Source organism: Marmota flaviventris, chromosome 15 (assembly GCF_047511675.1).
Source record: "Marmota flaviventris isolate mMarFla1 chromosome 15, mMarFla1.hap1, whole genome shotgun sequence".
Classification (NCBI taxonomy): Eukaryota; Metazoa; Chordata; class Mammalia; order Rodentia; family Sciuridae; genus Marmota; species Marmota flaviventris.
Genome location: NC_092512.1, coordinates 62,054,761 through 62,070,638, shown reverse-complemented (window position 1 = coordinate 62,070,638; position 15,878 = coordinate 62,054,761). Strand labels below are relative to the sequence as shown.

The window sequence follows — 15,878 nt, the reverse complement described above, 5'->3', positions numbered from 1 at the left end:
AATATTTTATAATATATATATAATATACATATATTATATATAATAAATTATATACATATAATTTATAGTATGACTTCCTGTTTCTCCCCAAAGCTGAAGTTAGATACTTTAATGAAAATAAAAGATCACAAAGGTATTCAGTTTTCTTACATTACTGGAAAACATTTGAAGAGTCCATGAGTCTACCCAGAGTTCCAGCAAAATCCCACTTATGATTGTTTTACACAGCAGGATCACATGCAATCAAACTGCAATCCAAGATCAAGTCTTGAAAGAACTTATAGAGCTGATACTCCCTGCTAAGAAAGCATGCAAACTAAAAGCAAAGACTAATGGACTACCTTACCTATATTCATGACCTGAGACTGAAGCATCTGTCTTTGGCCAGGCTGGCTGTTGGGTCTCATGGGGATGCTGGTTGTTGGGTTCCTAATCATACCTCCTTGGATTGGCCGGTTCATGGCACTGGTGGTAGGAGCACAGGTGACTCTTACTGCAGCACTCTGCGGTGCCCATTCCCCAGATGGCATGGTGGGCCGGGAAGTATTACTACTGATCATTCCTGCATGCAAGCCAAAGAAAGCTGAGAGATGCAGTAACTGAAAACATGGTCAGCATGTACAAACACCAGACATCTTACTCTTTATAAAATGGCCATTCTGTGATCCACAGTGAGCCTGATAGCTAACACCCTCACTGGGGCAGACATGGGGCTCTTGGCTAAGAAATAAGAATGGGCAATTACTACAAAGTTTTCAAAACATGAACTTGCCACTCATTATAGTTCAAAAAAGCTGTTAAAATTGTTCCCATATGTATTTAGAAATAGGTGCTGTGGCAAGTGGATAACCCCAACTTCCTTCCTGAGGAAGTGAATCACATTAGCTGACACACATGTCAATGCTTCACTTTCCAAAAGGGAGGTGAGGCTAAGGGAAACAAGGTAAAATCTGATAATCAAATCAATATCCTGTAAACCAGAATCACAGAGAACATCCCCTAATTCTTTAAGATTTCTGAATTCTTGAATCCTTTTCAGAGTATTAGAATTTGGTAAACTTCAAAATTCATCAAGGGCAGCCTCTAAATAATGGGGAATTGAATCTTTCTGGTATTTACTCTAATTCTTCATAAACAAGATAAGGGAACTCCTACTTATGCAATGTACCTGGATCATTATATTCCTGATGAGACATATCTAGAATGGGATAGGTAGATTTGTAAACATCCTTTTACACTTGAAATTTTAAGTTATTTGAGCATGCACAACAAAAGGAGCACAGCGTGGGCAAGCAGGATCTGGTATCTGTTCTATCCTGGCCCCTGGGATGCTGGCAATGACCAAACACTGGCAAAGACTTGACATTCTGAAGGGGAAAACCTCCAAATGATGTCTCTTTGTTTTGAAATGTTTAATGATGCGTACGTAAAGGTTTTGCTTTCAAATACATGGCTTACTTTCATTTACTTTGTGATTAAACAACTGACAATTGGGTGTATTTAACTAGTGGAGAGAACATGTATGGGTTGTTTCTTGTGAAATGAGAGATGTTCTGAGGATGATCAAGGGTGAAGGGCAATTAGCTAGATTTCAATGTTAATACTTATTTTAAAAACATTTTAAGTTATATTTAAACTATACAATGATAATTTAAACTATACAATGATATAGTATAGGAGAAAATATTATGTTTTTCTAAATATTTACTATCAAAACAATATCACAATTATAAAAAGACTAGAAAGCAGAAGGGAAAATCATCCACAATTCAACAATACCAATGCAATGATAACTGGAGTAGTCCATTTAAGTTTGTTGGTTGGTTTGTTTTTGGAAGCAGGATGAGGACATCATATGATTCTTATAGCTTATACACCAGTGATTTTCAGGCTGCCTAGATTTTAAGAGTCCTTCAACAACTCAAAACTTCTTGTACTTTGCTGATAAGGAGCCACCCTTAATAAATCACAGGCTCCTTTTCTCCTCTAGAATTTTATGTAAGTTAACATTTTATTTTTATGAATCAATATTTATTCATCTTGAAAATAACAATGAATATAACACTGTTTCTATAAAATATGCACATGAATGAAGTAGTCAGTGTCAGGTGCAGATAGTGGGCAACAAATAAATAAGTAGTTGAATGAATAAACTACTTTAATACATTACAATTCAAGGTTCCCATGAATTACTTACCAATAATAAGTTTAAAAAACCTATCTTTTCCTCTTAAGTGGAACACTTACATTCAGTTAATTATAATATGTAGGTATAGGCAATTATAATGTATAGATGACATAAAAAAGGATTGCAAACTAGGCTAAAAATACCAAGAATTAAAACACCAGCAACTCTAGATTCTTTTTCTAGTATCTATTTCTTTCTTTTTGTCGAGTATCTCATTGAGACAAAGGAAAAAATTACATATCGAGAGGTTTTCTTTAGGAAAGTTGGCATTCTCCAATAGCTGTAATGAATAGATGACTAGGATGTGGTGGCAATAGCCATCAGTGCTGCTGCAATGATTTTAGGTCTGAATTGGTGGCAGTCAGGGAATATGGCTGCTGTAACAGCTGCACCTGTGATGGTGACTATTACTTAGGAAATGTGCCTGAGCAATTTGGCAGATACCTGAAATTATAGCAGATGAAGGTACAAACCAGATCATAGGCAACTTCCTATATCTTGAGAAATGGACCCCAGATCTGAAAGTTATTATTAGGCAGGCCAGGCATACTTCTATATTACTAGTTAGAAGTTCATGTGCGTGTATGTATTTTTTTTTAAGACAGAGTCTAGTTGTGTTGTCCAGGATGGTCTCAAACTTGTGGGCTCAATGATCCTCCTGCTCAGCTTCCTGAGAGACTGGGTATATAGGCATGTGCCACCAAGTCTGGCTAAAGTTCTTGGCTTTTAATTTATATTTTTCTGAGTAAGAAATGGATCACCTAGAATTATGAAATGCTGGTTGAATTTTAAACTTTCATTCTGAAATTTTCTAAGCACAAATCACCAATTAGTAAAAAGTTTTGGGGCTATCAGCAGATTATCACTGGAAGCTAGCAGTCACTAATTTACACATACTCTACAATGTCTAGAAGAGTAACTGAGATAAAAGCGAAATAAACTTAGGCTATGTAAGTGATCAGAATCCTCATCAAAGAACAATCATAGGAAAAAAACGGGTAGCTCACTAGAATGGTTTCTAGTATGCCACTTAAAATTTGTAGAATTTCCTTACTTTCCCATGTTTGTTTCTAATAAGTTCCTGGAAAAAGTCTACTAGTTTGATGTGGATAAATACATCATTAAGTTAAATAATACCAATAAAGTAACAGTGCATTTGAGCCCTTACCTGTGCTACTGTTCCCTAAGTTTCCTTGGTTTCCTATCATCCCTTGGTTACCCATCATTCCTGGCTGAGGTATCACTGAGTAGGGACTATTGTTTCTGATTGGTGGGAAAGGTCCAGCACCAGTTGGGCTCTGCAATGTGATGTCAAGTGGTAAATTCTGGTTTGGCAATAACCTGCCCAGTTGCCCTGGTCGTGGGTTATTAAAAGCTAAGGAGAAAACAAATGAAAATTGAAGGTTAATATAAAATAATGGAAAAGAATATTAACAGTAGTAGTGTTTAGGGAAAATGCTGTCTGTAAAATAACAAGGAGATGCATGCCAGGGACCAACTACCTACAGCAAAGACAAATACACAGACAAAATATATATGCAGCACCAAAATATAGACATGTGATCTAATAATCAATAAGCCTCTAAAAATTCTTGATGAGCTTGCAAAAAAGGGGGGAAAAAACCACATTGGTCATATATTTTTCTTCCCAATAGTGACTTTTAATATTCAACTATGCTTTCTAAGTAAACCATTAATGTGTTTTTTTTCCATGTATGTCATTCAAACTTAGAAGTATTGTTTTTTCACAGCAAAGAAGTTATAAAACATCTCTTGTAAAAAGCACCAAACCCACACACACATGTATTGGAAGTTAGAATATCATTTCTTAACTGGAGTTTCCTAGGATTAGAATTAAATTAAAAATGGATACTGCCATTGGAAGTTAAAAACCTTTAAGTGTAAACTATCTTACCTGAAGCAGAATTAAATTAAAATTTATAGCTTCTTTAGATTTGGGACCCATTTAGATTTGAAATGATTTTTATGTTAGTCACAGGATTTTTTTTTTTCTTCTTTGTACTGGGGACTGAACCCAGGGGTGCTTGACCACTGAGACACATCATCAGTCCTTTTATTTTTTATTTTTAATTTTTTTTTGAGACAAAGTTTTGTTAAGTTGCTGAGGCTGGCCTCAAACTTGCAATCTTCCTGCCTCAGCCTCCTGAATTGTTGGGATTATAGGGATGCATTACCATGCCTGGATAGTTCACAAGAGTTTATTGTGTACTAAGCATTATATTAGTATCACACAGACAACCTGTAATTTGATAACAGTGCTATTAAGCTTTTAAAATACTAAGATAATATAAATTACAATTTATAGAGCTGATTTATTAGATAATATCAAGTACTTTATTTTCTCTAAATTATATGAACACAGTCTAAAATAGGACAAATAAAGAGTAAGCTATTAACAATTCACAGTAGAAATATTTAGAAAAATTAAGTCTGGGAATGGAAATTATGTATGTGCTTAATCATGGTTTCCTCAGGGTTAGTTGTCTGGTTTCCATTCAATAATCTGAATACCATTAGGAGTAACAAAGAGGCAGAGCCATGAATCCCCAAGTGGCCTTCATTATTTCTCCTGGCTACTGAGTAGAAACTATCTAGTAAGTTTCTTGCCTACATTGCAATTCTTTGACTTTCTGGAATCTCCCCTCCATTCCTCCATTCCCCCAAAACCTCCAATTCCCCCAAAGTAGGCAGGTTTGAGAAATAACATACAAAAACTCATTTTTCCTTTGTTTTACCAATGGTCAGGAATCACTTGAGAAAAGATTTAATAATTAAAGATATTCTGTGATTTGGCTAATGGTTGCCATTTCTGACTTGAGAACAAAACTTAGGCATTAGGTTAAACTATTTGAAAAGGAAAAAAGACATTCTGTTCACCAACATTAAAGAGGTTATTTATCGTTTTATCAATTACAGTTTTGCAGCAGAAAAAACATTTTCTTCTATTCAGAACTATCAGATAACTTCAGATACTAACAGATTGGTAATCTAAGTGTTCATGGTAAATAGTTATCCTCATCTTATAAAATTCAAAGATAAAATGGATTTTATAAATAACACAATGAATCAAATTTAAAATATGCTTAGAAAGTTCCATGTCAAACATGTTTATATGAGGATTCCTAAAGGACAGGGTAAGATATGTTTAATGTGTGCAGTCTTATATATATATATATGTTTAATGTGTGCAATCATATATAACTTACACACTTAAAGAATTTTTCTTTTTTCTTTATTTTTAAAAAATATTTATTCTTAAGTTTTACGTGGACACAATATCTTTATTTTACATTTATGTGGTGCTGAGGATCGAACCCAGTGCCTCGTGCATGCTAGGTGAGCACTTTACCACTGAGCCACCCTAGCCCCAAATAATTTTTCTTAATAGTATATTATTCCCAAGTTAGTATAGCTTCCTAATTTTCTATATTCTAAGTATTCAGTTGTGTATTAATAAAATATTTAAATTCTTATTTTAAAATTCACTATCTGAAGTTAGTTACTGAAATGAAGGAAAAAATGACAATCAGTTGAGGAAACTGATTAATGTTGGTCAGTCTCACAACATGCACCATGTTGACTAAATTTCCCACAAGAGAATGTCAAAGAGCCACATTCACCAGACTCCACTTTGAATACTGTTTCTGAAAGACTGGGACAGTAGATGGTGCTATTCGATCACAAAAACCTTGAAGTGACTAAGCTATTTGTATCAGACTTCAATAACCTCTGTTTCTGATAGTGATTACATGTGGGAATTTCTTGGCAAAACCAGCAATATCTCATACTTACTGCTCTGTGAAATTCGCAATGCTGTTTTCTGGGCTCCAACAGGTGTAACAGGGCTGTTTTCAGCTGTGAGTTGCATGAGGTCATTGATGATGGCTTGCTTGTCAACTGATCCAGCAGGGGCGCCTGGCCTTGTGTCTGGGAAAAGCTGTGGTAATTGACTATTCTGCAAATCATCCAAAATCTCCTCCAAGTTGTCCAGCTCACTGCCAGGCTGTAGTCAACAAACAGAATTCTGAGTTTACCCAGGCCTGTTCTAAGAGTGGGCACCCAGGCCCATTTGCAATCACAGACTGAACTGGTGCAAGTTACCTTGGCCAAAGAGAAGACACAAGTGTACGTGAATATCAGGCCTAATAGGTAACTCATTGTCTTTTTAAAAAATAAATTAATAAAGGACAAATAATTTAATCTCTCAGTCCTGAATTCCCTCATCTAGAAAGAGAGAGATGGCTGAATTAGAAAGATCTCTTACCACATTGTGATTCATTGGCAATTTATAAATTCCCTTTTTTTAATATTTATTTTTTAGTTTTAGGTGGACACAATATTTTTATTTTATTTTTTTAATGTGGCGCTGAGAATCGAACCCAGTGCATCATGCATGCTAGGTGAGCACGCTACCACTTGAGCCCTATCCCCAGCCCCAAATTCCCTCTTTTTTAATGTTAATAATCTATGAGAATATATATTTCCAATTAATTATGAGTGGACTAAATAACTTACAGTTTAGGACAAGGTTTGTGGTTAAGTCTCCCAGAGAAATAATAAGAACAAAAAACTAATATAAATGTGATCCAAATTTGCACTGTAAATCAGTATTTAGAAAATGGTCATTTCTATTTAGAACTTTCTACCCAAGTAAGGGTGGGGCAGGTGGGAAGCAGTTGCAAAAGAAATGTGAAGTAACTATGAACTAGCTAGGCATTGCTCTTTCAATTTAAGTGATACTTTTTCCTGCTTGCACTTTCAGTTTTGAATGACAGTGGCTTTCTCTGTCATTCACCAGTTTAGGTGACAAAATGTAGGGAAGCAAGATAAAAACTGGTCACTCCCAAACACAGCACTTATTAATTTGATTTTACAGAAGCCACAGACATGTTTCTTAGGGCTCCTTCCTTTTAAATTCAATTTCAATTACCAACATTAAAGTAGTAAGGCAAGCATTACCAATGTTTTATACCTGGTACTTTTCTTCTTCTGAGAAATTAAACTGATTTCATAGATATTCTTTTCACTAAAACCTATCTATATATGAATTATTTAATATTAGATTGTAATTACATGTAAAATCAGCTGAGTTAAGGCTAGGATTACCTTCCATTGACAAAAAGTGGTCAAGAATGATTTTCTTGATAGGTAGAGAGAAATGCAAGTCAGGCAGCTTCTATAAAGTCTGGATGGACTTTGAATCCTTGACCATGACTAGCCTTTTCCTCTATACTGATGAATCAAAACACATGCCATACATGTTGTGATAATGAGTTGTAACTTATAAGCAGAAAGGATTATATCTTCATCCTACATACAATTTCTATCTCCTGGGATTTGCTAGGATCATTGCAATTTATGGCAAATGTTATATCTACATAAGATATCTTTTGACTGGATATCTTTCTCAAGTTATGAAGGACAGTCTGAGGTCACATTTTATTTGATTCTTCTCAGAAACAACTAGCTTAGCAATAAACTTAAAGAGACCTATTTTCCAAGGAATTCTTAATGTACTGTTAAAGAAATTACAAGATCAATTTCTTGACACCCATTTTTAACAAAAGAATGAGGTATTTCCTCTCTATGAAAGTGTTATGTCTTAGATAAGGGTCAAATCCAAAGTTAGCATCTTTCAGGGTTGCAGGATATGACTGTTTCTTTGACCAAGACCCAAATGAAATAGTTCAGGTAGGGGCTATGTTGCATTTAAAAAGCCTGTAGTTAACATGTTTGTGCTATTAAAGCCACAAGGGAACCAAACCCCAGCAAACTTAAGTCACCCACCTGGTAATCACTCAGCTGGGGCATACACTCATTGAGCTGAATGGTGGCCAAAACTCACACATATGTAAAGTGATCTCACTATAAATCTATCTCTATTATGATTTGCCAAATACATAGGTATGAATGAATCAATACTTTCTGTACATTTATTACCCTCCAAGGACAGTGCCTGCAAGTAGTTGTGCACTCATTCAACAAGATGAGTTCCTTTTATTACATTAACACTTAATTAAAAAATAATCTTCCCAGGATCAACTAAATTTTCTCAGGAAAATCCTATAATTTCATCAAAAAAAAAAAAAAAAGTTCCATAAGAACATGTAGTAAACATTCTTATAATTTGTTATAAAAATAGTGAGATCAGAAAGAGGCTCTGATAACCTGTGCCATGTACCTCTGGTTCTGTGGAACAAAGTTTCCCTACAATCCTGTCTTGTTAAAAGTATTTTTAAAAAGTGGCTCTTGAGGACTGGGGTTGTGGCTCAGAGATAAGAGTGCTCACCTAACATGCGTGAGGCACTGGGTTCAATCCTCAGCACATAAGTAAAATAAAGATATCGTATCCACCTATAATTAAAAAATAAATATTTTTTTAAAAAGTGGCTCTTGAAACACAATGTGTGGCAGTGAGGGAGATGGGCTGTCATAAGTGATAAACTGCCTCTTGAGAAAGCTTTGCAGATTGCCTTTAATGAAAAGCATCCGAAACAAATAGGTTTATGTAAATAATAATAGAAATAAAGTCTATTATTTTTCCCAATGGATGCACATATATTTGCCCCCAGTCCCAGATATGTAAAAGAAGGTCTAGGCAAAATACATTAACAACAGTCTGGGCCTAGACTTCCACCTTTCCTTTCTACCATCTTCTCTTTCCCACAAAGAAAACTGTATTATAAACCATCTCAAATAGAATAACAAAATCACAGTTTCAAGGAATTCTAATGATAGAATTTGTAGGTCTTCTTTTATGATCTACTTCTATGTCTAAAATAATGAGTTTAATATAAGCATAATGTCATATACACATATATATTAAAATATAATTTGGTGATTTAAATCAACTTATTTCAACTAATTTCTAAATAATTAAAATCTTTAAATTTTACTTATTTATTTATTTTGGTACCAGGTATTGGACCCAGGTGTGCTTAACCACTCAGCTACATCCCCAGCCCTTTTTATTTTACGTTTTGAGACAGGGTCTCACTAAGTTGTTAAGGCTGGCCTGGAATTTGTGTTTCTCCTACTTCAGCCTCCTGAATTACAGGCATGTGCCACTGCACCTGGCTAAATTTTATTTATTTTTGTGGTGCTGAAACCTCAGGACTTGTACAAGCTAAGCAAGTACTCTACCACGGACTCATATCCTCCAGCCTTGATTTATATTTAAAAAATATATTTATTAAAATTGATTTTCAAATTTTGATCTCTGCCATTTTAAAAGTTAACTTAGGGCTGGGGTAGACCGCTTGTGCACAAGGCCCTGGGTTCGATCCTTGGCAAGAGTTAATAATTTAACTGTGGACCAGTCTAACTCTAACAACTAAACACATTTGTCTTTAGAAAGCTATGCAAAGGGTAAGGATCTGGCTCAGCAGGGTTCTTGCTTGGCATGCCTGAGGCCCCAGGTTCAATCCTATCACTGCCCAAAACAAACACAAACCTTATGCAGAGTGGAAGGCAAAGGAATGTGCTGGGGAATGAGGTTGGTCAAATTATGTTATGTATGTACAAATATGGCATAATGAATCCCACTATTATGTATAATTATAATGTATCAATAAAAAAGTATGTGGGATTTTCTTGGGGTTGCATATCAAAAGGAATTAGTTCTACGGAGACTCATAACTGTAGAAAATGTTTGAATTCATTCAGCTTGCCATGTGAAAATGCATTGTGAAATTATCCCTACTAGAGATAATTTTGCTTTGTCTATGTTTATTCCTTATAAATTATGGCAGTGCACTTTTAATATTAATTTGTTATAAGATTACTTTAAAAATTCTTCAAGGAGGTAAAGCTCAGAATATCTGTACCCTTAAGGCTGGTTAACAGTACAATTCAATTACCATAGCATTTTCTTCTGTGTTTATATAAGTTCTAAAAGGGGTGAATTTTATTACATGAACTTTCTGATAAAGAATTTCTTCTCCTACATTTTTCTAACTTTAATTCTCATCAAAAGTTCTTGTCCCTATCTACTTTGTTAGGCACAATTTCTTTGCAAGACAAAAAGATTAATGCCTTCCTTTAAACTGCTTTGCCAAGATACTTCAAAGTTTTGCTTAGGCATCTATTTGAATGCTCAAATTAGCCACATCAATTTGAGTAGTTAGTTTAAACTATTTCAGGCAGAAAATGAGTCACAAAGATTTTTATAAAAGTTCTACAAAATGAAAAATAGACTTGATTTCTTAAATTTTTCATTTTATGATTTTTTTGTGTGTATCCAATCAACTTGTTCTCTGAAGAAAATATAAAGAGCACATGTATTTTAGTAGCATGAGTATTCTAATAAATTACAAAGTAGCTTTGCCAAATATTTTAAATAAAAGTGTAATATCACAATTGCCTAATACAAAATTGTTAATAAATAAATAATAACACAATTCTACCATATTTGGAGGGAACTTTCCAGGACACGAGCTAAAGCATGGTTTGCCTCTCTCTCTAAAGGCGTCAAATATAAGAAGGAATTCTCTTTAGACTGTTTCCAAATCCTGATCATAAGAGTCTGAGTAACATTAGAAAGGACACAAGAGTATCATTTGGCTAGGTATCAACTGTGCTCCATTGTGTAAATAACATATGACTTAAGTCAGTAAACATATTGGAAATTTTTCTGTCACTGTTTCTGTTTCCTGTTGGTTAGGAAATGCCATAGACACATACCTTGTTTAAATATTCTACCCAGTAAAAAATGCTATTTTAGGTATAACAGCACTAGTGAAGTACTTCCTGTCCTTAATAAGTTAGTAATAGGTTAAACACACACTCAGTAAAAGGCTTTTTTCTGAGTCAAAACAACAAGATAGTTTATTGTAATTCAGGCTCACTGTTTTATCTTAATAAATAACTCATTGTATTCTCTTGAAAGAAAGGTGACAGGAGATAGAACTCATGAGTATCTGGGAATGGTGAAGGGGAGCCAGAGGTGAAAGAATCATTGTTTTTTTCTCATGCTAACTTTGATCTAAATTTAGGTAATGCATACTTCCTGTGGTAACTTTTCAAGTTGCAATGTTTTTGATGTTAAAATTGCTCAGCAAAGCAGTATTTTTTGGTGAGTTTTAAGAGGAAGGAGAGGGAGGGTGATACCAGGGACTGGTTTTCATTAAAAATATACTTGCTGTGTGTGTGTGTGTGTGTGTGTGTGTGTGTGTGTGTGTGTATGTACATACTCTGCTTTTCACTCCACCCAAAATAGCATATCTGTGATTATACTCTGGGCTTTATGTTTCTCAGGTGAGACAGTTCTGATTAGAAAAGTGTTCCTCCTAAATAATAATTACAAAGTGCAAGTGACTAAAGACCTTAAACTTCGCTTTCCTTGTCTGAAGTTAGGGCAATCCCATGTGTAAATAAAGAAATGCCAAATAGTGGTTCCCTTCCCTGGCTTTCCAAATCCCTGGGGTCTAAGGCCTGAGATAGAAACAAATTCTGTGAATGGCGAGAGGGGCTGGCTGGCCACATTAGACATAAAGCTAAGGTGAACCTCAGGAGCCAACATCTTTCCCTCTAGCTTGTGTCAAGACATCTGAATGACACTGTCTGTGCCTGCCACTCTGAACTGCCACTACCTCTGTGAAGTTCCATTTAGTAAACCTCAAAAGATTAAAACATTTACAGCTGTCAGTATGTTTGACACCTCACTTTATGCAAGACATTGCTATTGCTGAGATCCTGGTTCCCCCAAAGCCATGATTTTACAGTATTACAGAACAGCTGTGATGTAGAACCTTGCATTAACATCTGAGTTTATGGATTAATTCCCTACTGATTACATAATTTTGCTGTTTCCCCTGTGAAGTTCAAACAAAAGTTTGAACAATTCTTTCTGTCCCCAGGAATCATACCAGCTGTTGACATCAAAGTGAAAAAAAAAAAAAAAAAGAAGAAGCTCGGTGCTTACAACTGGCTGGCCTAGCTAGAAGGGCTATGGCCTCAGTGTTCCTTACGGCAGCTCTCAATTCCAGCCCATCTCGGACAGCTTCTGCTGACTCAGCTGAGTTCAAGTCATAGCAAGAGCATGTAGCTCTTCTTGTCCCATCCACTCTTAGTCCCCAAAGATGGGAACACATAAATTATCTACTTGAAAAACTAATTTTAAGGACAAACTTGTGAGCTGTTTTAAGTGGGGAGACCTTTGCAGCTTCTTCACTTCTTAACCAATTATGACTTCATAATAAAGATGTGACTACAGAGCATGTCAAGGGATTAAGGGCCAAAGGCCCAGGGTAAGTCTTGGATTATTTAAGCCTCATTCTGTCAGTGATACCCAGGAATGCCTGATGTCAAACCATTATGGCTGCTCATAATCCATGTTTTTTTTTTTCTTCAAGAAAAACAAATGTTTTACTTTTTTGCTATGATGCCAATATCAGCTTAAGAGTCCTATTAAGAATGATTTTGAGGGGCTGGGGATGTGGCTCAAGCGGTAGCACGCTCGCCTGGCATGTGTGCGGCCCGGGTTCGATCCTCAGCACCACATACAAAGATGTTGTGTCTGCCGAGAACTAAAATAAATAAATAAATAAATATTAAAAAAAAGAATGATTTTGAGTGAAGTGGATTGATATATTTGGAAAGGATACGAAATTTCAAATAGGAGGAATGAATTTATCAGATTTATTGTACAACATGCTGCCTATAGTTAATAAGAAATGCATACCTGAAAAATGTTGAAAGTAGATTTTAAGCATTTGCAGTATAAAAAAAAAAAATCAGTGTCTGAGGTAATGCACATGTTATTAGCTTGATTTAGCCATTCTACAATGTATACATATTTTAAAATTTGTATACCACAAATATAGATAATTTTTGTCAATTAAAAAAAAGAATGACTTTGAATATCACCTTGGGTATCTTTTTCAGGGCATTAATTTTTCAGATCGAACAACAGGGAATGTAACCTATTATTTTAATTTTGAATTGATATATGATGGCTCAGGGATGGCAACACTAAGTGAATCTTTATCTCTCCTCCCCTACCACCCATTTTCTCTGATACTTTTTATATCAATGGTCTAAGAAATTCTGTATTAATCACAAGTGTTGGTTGAGAAGAAAGAGAGGCGGAATCATCTTCATTGGGTTTGAAAATCAGTTAAATTCTGACCTTAAAGAAACAAAGGTAATTAAGAGACAATGCAATTAAACCTGCTCTGACAAGGCCCAGTTGGGAGGAAGTGATTATCTCCAAATTTGGGGTCAGCAAACTACAGCTTACCTGTGGGCCGAATCCTACCCATCCCTGCTGTTTTTTTTTTTTTTTAAGGGCCTACTTTTTTTTTTTTTTTTTTAAAGTGGGCACACACACAAAATCTTTTGTGCCCTATAAAAACTCTGTACCTTATAAATCAAGTTTTCTGGAGCACAGCTGCACTGTTTGTCTACACAGTATCTTCAGCTACTTTGCACTATCATGGCAGAGTCACAGCCATTAAAGTTTGCCATGAGACTGTGGCCTGCTAACCCAGACCTGTAACAGGACCATTCCTTGCTAGGGGAGTGTTTGAAACATACAGCTTCAGTGCAAATTAAGTCTGTTTTAAGGTAAGAAGCATAAAGAAGACGGCTTATTTTTACTGAATCACCGGAGGCCTCCAAATGCCTCTGTGGAGAAAAATCCTTGATGGATCCAGATTAGTGTACCTGGGGAAAAGATATTTCGACACTCACCTGGTCACTGGGCTCAAAGCTCATGTCCTCCTTCTCAGTTTTCATAGCTATTAGTTTTGTATTACCAGCAGGGTCTGTCTTACTATCCAGTCGCTCAAGTTTGGGGGTTATTTCTGGTAAACCAATATCTTTAGTATCATCTTTATCTAGCAAATATCGAAGTAGTGCATTCTCTTTCTTCTTGGGGCTCACTGGCTCTTGTTTAACAGTCACTTCTGACCCAGGAGCTGTGCTGCTGGACTCCTGGCTCAGCTCTTTGCCTGTGGCTTCTGCTGTTAACTTGGCCAAGTCCACAGGGGAACTGCTGTCCTGCAAGAGTCTGTGCAAAATTTTATGCTTTTCCTTGAGTGAGGTCCCATGTGTAGACCCAGATCCAGGCAAGCTCCCTGTGGAGTCCTTGTTTGTGTCCGACAATGAGCTGGGTAAGGGTGAGGGCTCCATCTGGTCAGACTTGGTGGTCAGCAGCTGCAGGAGTTTGGTCTGCCCTTTGCTGTCATGCAGCCTATTCTGTCCCTCGGCTCTCTCCCCACTTGTGGTTGGGGGCATGCTGGAATCATTTGTCTCCTTTTGCTCTCCAGGATGGCAGCTGCTCTCCGCTTGTCCAGTTGTACCTTCTGATGGCTCCCCATAAAGTCCAAAACAGTCTTTGGAGTCCAAGCTTCCCATCTTGCTGAGTGGGGGAGGATTCATATTAACTGGGGAGTTTTGCAAATTGCCCATTTTTAGGTCTGGTGAAGCCAACGATGACCCTAATGAGACCCCATGCCCCTCGCTGAGGGCCTGAAGTGCATTGAGGGAACTGTTGGTATAACTATGGCTATTTCCTGTGCTGCTGCAAACTCCCACAGGGGAATGCAAGCTTCCTGCAGGGGAGAACTGACTGGGTGGGATGCGAGGACTGCCAGCCACTCCAGGACTCATGCGATGCCTTGGTGAAAGCATGGAGTTGGGCTGTCCTGGATTCATGCCAGGGCTGCTTTGAGAGGGACTGTTCATTTTGAGTGCATAGTTACTACCCTGAGGAGTGGTTGCTTGCATTCCTGACACATGGTTCATTCCCCCAGAACCACCAAACCTGCCCATGGGCATGCCCATTTGTTCCTTTGGGCCATTCATGGGAAAATTTATATTGCTACTGAGGGTCATGTCCTGACCTGGGTTCCCACTGCACATGGCCTGATGGGCAGGGCTGCTAGAGCTAATTGGATTCAATGGCTTCCCCATCGCTTGTCCAGTCAGATCCGGATTCATTACACATACATTCTGTTCTCTGTAGAATGAAGAAAGAAAGGTAAGATAAAAGGAAAAATACTTAGCAAATTGTTATTAATTTTGAAAAATGAGATGGCCTCTTTGGATAGACAATACTTGGATGAAACCATGTGCAATTATGAACAAGACTGAACATGCACAATTTTGGATCAAGAGGGGGTGTTTTTCAGGCAACTCATTAAGATGTCTGTGGTTTTATGGCGGGAGCATGTTTAAATTTGACTATTACCATATTGAAATTGAAGGTACTAGACAGGACATTAGAGGAGTTCCAATTACACAATACATCTTTCTTATGTAACTGAGAGCTCATACTGACTTAAAGAAACGATTCAAGTATAGCTGTCTTTAATTCTTTGCCAGAAATTATACCTCCTAACAACAGGTACATCCATAAGCCTGGAGAGATCTGATATATATTACTTGGCTCAAAATGGACGTCAAACTTAGAGGGAAAAACCTTGCTCCTAACTGTTGGAGAAACTGCCAGTTACAGAGTCAATAGAGTTACTGCAGCTGTTTGGAATTAGGTCACCTTGTCCAATCCCTCTGCGAATCAGAGCAAGGTCTTCAGAAAACACAGGAGGGAATTCTAGAGTGACCACAGTTTGTGACTTTATTCCCCACTTCTGGATAACTCCAAGCTAACCCCTTAACTAATGACTAAAAGCAGGTTTTTTGAGTGTAATGATTTCCCGAGCACCAT

General features: G+C 36.7%; 1 protein-coding gene across 12 annotated transcripts in view; it reads right to left on the bottom strand.

The window, feature by feature from the left end:
• Ncoa2 (nuclear receptor coactivator 2) overlaps positions 1-15,878 on the bottom strand; it is a 264,620-nt gene that overhangs the window by 27,605 nt on the left and 221,137 nt on the right. For 9 of the 12 annotated variants that reach the window (XM_071602300.1, XM_071602298.1, XM_071602304.1 and 6 more), the window contains 4 exons: positions 13,901-15,170; positions 6,002-6,212; positions 3,357-3,563; positions 347-562 (listed from right to left, as the gene is read on the bottom strand). In XM_071602300.1, the coding sequence (XP_071458401.1) occupies positions 347-562; positions 3,357-3,563; positions 6,002-6,212; positions 13,901-15,170 (1,904 nt within the window). The remainder of the gene's footprint in view (positions 1-346; positions 563-3,356; positions 3,564-6,001; positions 6,213-13,900; positions 15,171-15,878) is intronic. The other 3 variants (XM_071602307.1, XM_071602308.1, XM_071602309.1) reach the window with 2 other exon arrangements.